Below are 9,608 nucleotides of genomic sequence, written 5' to 3' on the forward strand. Positions count from 1 at the left end.
GTGGTGGGTGCCTGTAGTCCCAGGTACTCAGGAGGCTGAGCCAAGAGAATTGCCTAAGCCCAAGACCTGGAGGTTGCTGTGAGCCACATGTGACACCATGGCACTCTACCAAGGGTGACAAAATAAGACTCTATAAAAAAAAAAAAAAAAAAAAAAGACAAACAAGAAAAGGCCTTGCTGATTTCATGGTACACACACAGGCAGGATAAGATCATGCCGACCCCATTGATGTTAAAAACGTTTTTGTATCTAGCTACCATTTTGCTTAACCAAGTGACCACAAAGGTGGTGCTAGTGGTGGAGTCCTGCCACTTGCTTGCTGCGTCATCTAACCTATAAAAGCTGTGCATTAACCCTGGTTGGGGCTGCTCTCCCCTGATCTCTCAGAGACTCCTGGAGACATCTGGCCAGCCAATCTAATAAAGGTTCCTTATTGGCATTTTTTTTTTTTTTTTAGAGACAGAGTCTCACTTTATTGCCCTTGGTAGAGTGCTGTAGCATCACATCCCACAGCAACCTCCAACTCCTGGGCTTAGGTGATTCTCTTGCCTCAGCCTCCTGAGTAGCTGGGACTACAGGTGACTGCTGCAGCGCCCAGCTATTTTTTGTTGCAGTTTGGCCTGGGCCAGCTTTGAAACCTCCACCCTCAGTATATGGGGCTAGTGCCTTACTCACTGAGCCACAGCCAGCACCCTCCTTATTGGCATTTTATTTTTAATTTTTTATTTTTGCAGTTTGGGGCCAGGGCTGGGTTTGAACCTGTTACCTCTGGCATACGGGGCCAGTGCCCTACTCCTTTGAGCCACAGGCGCTGCCCCCTTATTGGCATTTTAAAGATTGTCTGGTGGTCTTTTCTTGCCCCATAACAATGAATTGCCTTTAATTCAAAATAATCTTTACACCAAGGAATCATATTTTGGGGTGAAATTTTCTAAGCTACTTCAGCAGCCTAATAACCTTGATTAAATGTCATTCACTCTACTACTTGTGAGATGTTCAACTTTATGAGCGTTATGTACAGCCCTGACCAAGCAGCCTACTACCCACTTTCAGGGTTCTCTTGGAGAGAGGCAAGTCATAAGCAGGCATCTTCCTTGGGTGCCTCATTCTTTTCACTTTAGAGCAGGCCCTGTGGTTACTGTGCTCCAGTGTCTGCCCTCCCCAGCACCAGCTCCTCTACTTCTCCAGGAACTGCGTTTTCTTGGGGGGGCTTCTTCGGGAACTGCAGGGCATACAGGTCGGCAGTGTACTGGATCTCTTGCATCACCGTACGCGGACACATGCTCAGCGTTGCATTTTCTAGGTCTTGCCTGAGGTTGTAGCCCAGGGTGTTGGCCGCCCCTGGCTGGTACAGACGCAGGCTCGGATCGCGGATCTGACTCTTGTTCTTGGGCGCCCCGTCCTCCAGGCACAGGGCGGTGAGCTCTTGTCGCTGCACCCGCAGAAGCGCCACCTCCGTGCGCAGTTGCCTCGGGCCTAGCTCCGCGTGCAGCTGGGTACAGAAGCTGCGGTTGAAGTGCTGGTAGAGGCGCCAGTCCAAAGCGCACTAGCGCTTGGCGCCCTCCTGACTCTCCGGCGCCAACCTGGTAATGGAGCCCTGGCTGCGTGCGTTAAGCCTAAAGGTGATCACGTCGTTCAGCTGCCAGTGGAGCCGCAGCCGCAGCAGCACCATGGACTCGTCAAAGTGCTCTGCAATGAGCACCAGCTGGAAGCACCGCTCCACGTCAACCAGGGGCGCACGCTCATAACCCTCGTCCTCCGGTGCTTGGTGATCGAAGCCAAAGTCAAACCACTTGTGTGCGTAGGCGTTGCGCAGCCCAGCACTGGCATTGTAGTAGCGCCAAGGGGAGGCCAGGAAGGCGTCCAGGCTCACCACGTTGCGAAAGGCCGGCACATACCTCTTGTGGTAGGTGAAGGACTACTCCAGTTGGAAGACGGGGTTGCGGAGAATGGAGAAGTAGAACGTGTCTTTGGGCATGACTTTCTGCACCTGCTCAGACACCAGGGACTTGGGTTGCAGACTCCCGCGCACAGCCTGCAGCGCACCTGCTCTCAGAACCCCTGACCTTCACACCTGCGGCTGTACCTCAGCCAGGCCCGGGAGAGAGCAGCAGGTGGCCTCCCACCTCCTAGCCCCCTCCTCCCTGATCCCTCTCTCTGGCCCCTCCTCCCTGCTCCCCTCCTCTTCTCTTTGACACCTTTTCCCCTGAGATCCCCTTCCTGAACCTTACTCCCTGAGCTCCCTCGTTGGTTCCTCCTTCCTCCCTCCTCCTTGCTCTCTTCCCTGACCAGCCCTCCCTGACCCTCCTCTTTGCCCCCCTCTTCCCTTACCCCTCCTTCCTGTGTTCCCCTCCTGGGTGCCTCCTCCCAAGCTCCTCCTCACTGATCCTCCTCCCTGTGCTCCCCTGCCTACCCACACCTCTTGCCCTCTCCCCACAGCACACCTGAGTTACCCACTGCTCTCTCCCATGACCTCTCCCCACTTGGCCTCCCTGAAGCCCTCCCAAGCCCCAATCTCCCTAATGGCCCTTCTCCATGGAGCAGCAGAGTCACCCTGAAACACCTGTACAGGGTTCCCTATCCAAACACACCTTTTCCCTGTCCCCACTTCCCATTGGAAAGAAGGTCAGGAAGCACTGGGACAACACTACCCCTAAGCTGAGCCCCAGGTGACCTAGAGGAAGGTCTGGGAAGAACATCCTCTCCCAAGTGGACAGATAGCAAGCGCAGAGGTCCTGGGGCAGGAAATGTTGGGGTGGGTGTGTTTGGAAGCAGGAGGAGGCCAGAGAGTGTGAAGGATTGAAGACGCCCTCAGGTAGGGGCTGGGGAGGCTGCCCATCTCTGTTTTTTGGGGGGGGGTTTGCAGTTTTTGGCTGGGGCTGGGTTTGAACCCACAACCTCCAGCATATGGGAACAGCGCCCTACTCCTTTGAGCCACAGGCACCACCCCTAGGGCTGCCCATCTCAATCTAAGAGTAACTGCAGGAGTCTGGCAGCCTGGGTGGCAGCTTCCCTAGCCCCTTCCCTGGATCTCTCCTGCAGCCTCCAGTCTATAGCACCCCTAGTCCCACGGCTGCGTGCACTACCAGCCTCTTTCAGTCTACCCAGCCCCTATCCCACAGCCAGCCCAGCCTTACCTCAGGCAGGTTGAACTGCAGGTGGTTGCACATGATGTTGAAATGCCGTGCAGGACCTGGGCTGTTCTCACTCATGCCCTCCACATAGCATGCCAGGAAGAGCAAGGGGTAGCCCAGGTGGAAGCTCTGGCTGATGGGCAGTGCTGAGGACAGGTTGTGGGTCTCGGTGAAGCGGAAGAGGATGTTGAGCACAGTGCTGCTGGCTGTCTTGTGCATCTTGAGGAACATGATGTTGGTGACCGGTGGCTGCTCAGCCTGGCCCCTGAACAGTCCAGGGGGCAGGCACAGGTGCTGTCAGCAGGGAAGCACCCATTCCCTAGGCCACACTGTGATGGCAGGACTCCAGACTTGCATACAAAACTCTGGGTCCAGGGACCCACTGGCGGAGCACCTGTGCCCCAACATCATGACCCCAACTCAGCAGCCACTATGGGGAACCCAAATTGCCTCCTATCACTATGCTGCCCCCAACCCTGTGCCTTAAGCCCCATCACTGTGCCCCCAGCCCTGTGGCTTGGGGGTGCCCTCTGAGATAGACGACGGCATTGGGTGTCCCAGAGGGGCTGCATCATCTGTTTCCACCACATGCTCCTGGCTCAACCCCCAGGCTCTGGAGCCTCCTAGGGGCCCCAACCTTCTCTCTGGCTGCTGGGGCACATGGCATGGCCCTGACCCCATGACCTCAGGCATGCATGCAGCATTTCCTGGCTGATCCCTCATTCCAGTAAAAAGAAGATGCCCCAAAATTGGGAATGGCTGTCCTGACACACAGCCTGAGAGGACTCTGGGGCCCCTACTATGACCCTGTCACAGTGTAACCCCCCCACATCCCTGGAGCAGCAGACACCCTCCTGCCCCAAGGGAGGGCTAGCAAGCATGACCAGGATGGGGTGATGGGGTGCAGAGGCCAGTGCCAGCCCTGGGACAGTTGGGGGTAGACACAGACACACTCCTGGGGACATGACCTCTACAACTTGGCCCAGGGGAAATTGGTGCCCCTTCCCTTCTGTGGAGATCCAACTGGGACAGAGGTTGGCCCAGGACTTCAAGACCCTCCCAGCAGCCTGGCTAAAGTCTGGCCTGGAGCACAGTGGGCTGAGAGGTGTGCATGGGTGGCCACAGGTCTGGCCTCCCAGACCCCACCCTGACCTGGCCCAACTCAGCCTGGCCACCTATTGGGAGTAGGCTCCCCTGGTTCCTGGCCCTGCCTCATAGCTCCATGAGGTGCCCAGGGCAGCACTTACAGGGTGGACAGCCTGATGTCCACATTCAGGAAGCAGGTCAGCAAGAAGACATTTAGAGCCAGGAGGAGGAGGAAAAGGAGGGTCACCTGGTAATACCTGCCAGCAGAGCAAGCCATCAGCACCCAAGTCAGCCCACACCAGCCACCGCCCCCTGCCTTGAAGTCCAACTCAGATCCTTGGGCCTCCCCTAATCTCTGTAACAACCTGTGTGAACACCTACCAGAATCCTGCCCATGGTGTAGAAACTCCCCAAAGAGGCTACCCCATTCCCCTTCCCTGGTTCGGCACTTCCAGGACTTAGAAGCTGAGAGGTGAGTGCCAGGGACTGAATTATGTCCCCTGAAAACTCCTTTGTTGAGGTCCTGACCCCCGATGTGATGGTATTTAGAAGTGGGGAGATGATTAGGGTTAGACAAGGTCCTAAAGTGGGCCCACCCCAAGCCCATATGACACACAGAGAAGACAATGTCCTCTCCAGAAAGCAACCTGCCGACTGTGATCTTGGGCTTCCCAGCTTCTGATACCAGGAAATACCTGTGGTTCAAGCCATCCTGCTATGGTATCTTGTTGTGGCAGCCTGGGCTAAGACAGTGGCAAGTATGCCATCTTGAAACAGAGAGGAGGGCATGCTGCCATTACCCCGGAGAGGAGACAGGCCCCACAGGGGGGCGTGGAAGGCCTGACCTGGGCACTGGGAACAGCAGAGGGGGCACCAGCTGTGATCCCTGGACACTCAGCAGGATCAGGAAGGAGCAAGGCTAAATAAATCCTGCTCTCACAGTCCAGCAGGGAGCCCCAGGTCCTCCCATGCCCTGGGCAAAGCTCCTCAGTGGAGACCAACAGGGGGGGCCATGGCATCTCAGTGCAAGAGGCCAAGGACAAGCCACAGAAGGACTGGACAGGAAGCCTGGATGAACCCAGGAACTTACTGTCTGCAGAGGACATAAAAGATGAGCTCCCTTGACTAGACAGGGGCTTTTACACAGGGCTCCATAGGGTTCACAGGAGCATGACAAGCAAATGAAAAGGAGGGATTATAGCCCAGGTAAAGCAGGGGTGAGTGAGTACTGCCTTCTTCCCAGCTCCCTTGGACAGGACCTGGACAGTCACTTCTCCCACTGACCAGTGGGACACATACCGGTCTGCTTCCAGGTCCTGGGAGGGCTGCCAGGACCAAGTCCATTCTCCATGTGGTCCTAGCACCCCACCCCCTTTTTCCCTCCTCCTCACACACCCCTACCCAACCCAACCCAAGTGCCCTTCAACATATAACTGGATTAATAAACTGTGGTATATGTACACCATGGAATACTATTCAGCTATTAAAAAGATGGAGATTTTGCATCCTTTGTTACAATCTGGTTGGATTTAGAGAACCTCCTCCTGAGTAAAATATCACAAGAATGGAAAAATAAGTTGCAGATGTACTCAATACTAATTTGAAATTTGTAGATTAACAAAAACATGCTCACGTGAGAGAAAAACTCAAATTCAAAAAGTGAGGAGAGGTCAGTGGGTTCCTACCCAGAGGGAACAACGTGTGAGTGTGTTACCAGCCATTGTTAACCTGAACAGATATTTCATGCAGGGTGCTGCTGGTCAGGCCCTAACAAGGCTGGATGAGCCATGAGCTGACATCTGGAGATTGCTTATTCACTTCCAAGGCTACTGTCATAAATAAGTTGGGGAACTGGACTCCACAGTACTAGCCAAGCACCCACATCACTCTGTGCATCCAGTGAAGTGTTGACTAACTATAATTAGAATGCTTTGAAGATATAACCACTGTAAGAGAGGAAGGTATTTTGTAACCTTGTAACCTATGAGGAGGACTCTGTTTAACTATAATATGATGAGCAATAACATTGTTGATGTTTACTCTTACTGTGAGAATACAAGTAACAAAGGGAAGAGGAGGCAGAATAGTTCTTTGCAGAGACATCCCCACTGCTCTCTGGAATCACTGGCTTTTCTGTAAATGAAAGTAAAACTGCTGAACACTCATCCACTTCTCTATTGATTGGGTTGGGTGATAGGCAGATAGGCTCCTTGGTCTGGCAACAGGTATATGGCACACTTCCTGCAAGAGGGACACAGCTATAACTTGGACTTCACGTTACAAATGCAAACAACATAACCCAATTGTATGTACCCTCATATTAATCTGAATTTTTTTAAGTTTAGTATAAAAAATAAAGCCACCAAGTAGTAGAGGAAAAGGCAAGCATGAGCTTGCTAGTCTAAGCAAGACACAGAAAGGAAGGTGTTAAAAATAAAAAAAGTAAATCTAGCAAAAATACAATACTTCTCCACAGCAAAGACATGGCTACATAGTTGACTTGACAGTGGGGAGGGTGGGAGGTGGACAGGCCACAGAGCCACCCCAGGGTATGCCCAGCATGCAGCAGAAAGACTGCCCACGGACCACTGAGTGCTGGAAATGGCAGCACTGCTTTAGGCAGCTGTGTATTTGGTGGCCTGCTATGCAGATAAATGACTCAAGAGCCCACTGTGTGTCCCCATCCACCCCTCTAGGACCCCCCAGCTGCCCCCAAACACCACTGCCTCATGCTCAGTGTGATATTTTTGCACCATGGGCTGCACTCCATGTGCTGTGATGTCAATTCAGTGGGTCACACCACCAATGTGGGGGGGTGCAACCATCATTTTTATAGACTAAAGTAGAACAAAAGAGAATAAATACAAAATAGATATAGAACAGAATAAATATGCATAGAGGAGAACACACTAGACAGTATCCAAGTGTGTCACCTGTGGCCAGGCTGAGTGTTGTTATGTGAACCTGTTTTTAATATGAAGGCATGGCTCTGCCTCGTGCTTAGACCAAGGGAGTCCCTTGTCCACTGAAAAGCGGCTGCCCAGGCCCAGGCAGCAAGATCTGTGCCCTGCTCTGTCCCCCATGTCTTCCAGCCTGCCAGCCATCTGTGCCCAACATCCGTCCAGTCGGCTGGACACAGCCTCTCCCTGGTGAAGCGGGTTCAAGTGTCCTTGCTTCCCACTCTGGCCATGCCCTTCCTCCCCAGGACTGCCCTTAGCCTAATGGAAGAGACCCCAAGTGGGGCTCCGAAGGACCCTGAGACCCAGGCTGAGGACAGCACACCTAGCCCTGTTCCAACCCCAGCGCAGCCCACCTAGCCCTGCACCCCCATTCAAAGGAGAGGGAAGAAAGAGAAACCACAGTCTGGAGCACCACCCCACACACACCCCCATCTGGACCCAGCCAGGTTTGCTCTTGACTGTGTAAGGACAAACACAATTTTTTTTTCTTGTCTCACTCTGTCTCACTTTGTCACCCTAGCTAGAGTGCCATGGCCTCAGCCCAGCTCACAACCTGAAACTTCTGGGTTCAGGTGATCCACTTACCTCAGCCTCCCAAATAGCTGGTACTACAGGTGCCCGCCACAATGCCCACCTATATTTTAGAGACAGGGTCTCACTCTAGCTCAAGCTGGTCTCAAACCTGTGAACTCAAGTAATCCACCCACCTCAGCCTCCCAAGTGCTGGGATTACAGGCATGAGCAACTATACCCAGCCCACAATTTTTAAATAAATCTCAATTCCCTGATCCAAAAAGAGAAAAGAATTCTAACTCCAGGTCTTTTCTTTAAGCATTGACAGACTCAAGAAAGAAAAAAAAAAAAAACTCTGGGAGTGTGAATTCTTTCTCACCTCTTGAGATGCACCTAAATCTTTAAAAGCTAAAACAAGGCTCAACGCCTGTAGCTCAAGCAGCTAAGGCACCAGCTACATACACCTGAGCTGCCGGGCTTGAATCCAGCCCAGGCCTGCCAAACAACAATGACAACTACAACCAAAAAATAGCCAGGCATTGAGGTGGATGCCTGTAGTCCCAGCTACTTGGGAGGCTGAGGCAAGAGAATCACTTAAGCCCAGGAGTTGGAGGTTGCTATGAGCTATGATGCCACAGCACTTTACCCAGGACGATAGCTTGAGGCTCTGTCTCAAATAAAAAAAAAAAAAAAAAAGCTAAACAAGACACCTGCCAGTATCATAGCCAGAACTGTCTTTCCCAAGGACCTGGTGGCTGTCCTGCCCCTCTCCAAGTCCTTGGGAGAGTAGGAACCCAATGTCAGCTGGCACCTACCAGCTGCAAACCTCCCTCTTGTCGTAAAAATATAAAACACTTATTTTTCGTTTGGACAAGGCCAATTAACTAACACAGGTGGCCACCCCACCCAACCTCCTGGTAAGTTCAGGATGAACTGTGAGTGGCTGATGGCACTGTGAGTCCCTTACCAAGGACATATTCCCAACCCATTAGTGAGCACATTCGTGTGGTTGGTACACTTGCCACGAACTCCTGAATTTCCCAGCAGGTACCATCCTCAACCCAGGCCATGTTCATCTACCCAGAGGGAGGCCATCCCAAGGCCCACACCCAGTAGCCTGGGCAGTCAGAGCCACCCCTCCTGGCCACCACCCTCCTCAGCCTCTGATCCTCTCAAGTGGAGCCATCCAGCTCCCAGAACCCAGACCCTGTCCACAACAGGTGTAGGGCAGAGCAACTGAGCAACCAGCTCCAGGGCTGCCCAACACCTCCAGTTCAGCCTCCCAGAAGCTTCGGGCTCTGAGGGCAGCCCCAGGACAAAGCTGCTTGCCCAAGGAAGGAAGAGGGGTACCTAGAGTGAAAAGCATGGGTCCCACACACCCTCCCAGTTGCTTGGACCTCTGCCTGATTCCAGGCTGACACCATCCTCCCACCTCCATCCCTGCCTGAGACAGCAGAAAGATCTCTAAACCCTTGAGGCTGGACAGGCACAGCCTGCAGCCTCTGGCCATGATGGCCCCACCAGCACCATGGAGACCACCCAAGCCTGCTGAGGCCAGAGCATGCCCCACTGGAAGGCAGGCCCAGCAGACATCCTGGGCACCCTCAAGCTGTTTCCCTGAGCTGCTTTATACCTGGCTCACCACATGGCTGGGCACTCAGAGCACTAGTGGGTTCCCATAGGCTCTGGACTGTGTCTTCTATAAGCAAGAGTTCCAGCTCGGTGCCTGTGGCTCAAATGGCTAGGGCGCCAGCCACATACATCTAGGGTGGTAGGTTCGAATCCAGCCCGGGCCCGCCAAAACAACAATAACAGCTGCAACAAAAAAAATAGCTGGGCGTTGTGGTGGGCGCCTGTGGTCCCAGCTGCTTGGGAGGCTGAGGCAGGAGACTCGCTTGAGCCCAAGAGTTGGAGG

The 9,608-nt window shown here is 53.4% G+C and overlaps 1 protein-coding gene across 1 annotated transcript in view; it reads right to left on the reverse strand.

Annotated features, from left to right (window-relative positions):
- Positions 1 to 1,135: 1,135 nt before the first annotated feature.
- Positions 1,136 to 9,608, reverse strand: part of GAL3ST2 (galactose-3-O-sulfotransferase 2) — a 10,450-nt gene continuing 1,977 nt past the window's right edge. The window contains 4 exon segments of the mRNA XM_023509108.1: positions 1,136 to 1,990; positions 3,138 to 3,428; positions 4,088 to 4,157; positions 4,382 to 4,477. Of these exon segments, the coding sequence (XP_023364876.1) occupies positions 1,136 to 1,990; positions 3,138 to 3,428; positions 4,088 to 4,157; positions 4,382 to 4,477 (1,312 nt within the window).

Source organism: Otolemur garnettii, unplaced genomic scaffold (genome assembly GCF_000181295.1).
Source record: "Otolemur garnettii isolate 467f Iridium unplaced genomic scaffold, OtoGar3 scaffold00364, whole genome shotgun sequence".
In the NCBI taxonomy this organism is placed as follows: domain Eukaryota; kingdom Metazoa; phylum Chordata; class Mammalia; order Primates; family Galagidae; genus Otolemur; species Otolemur garnettii.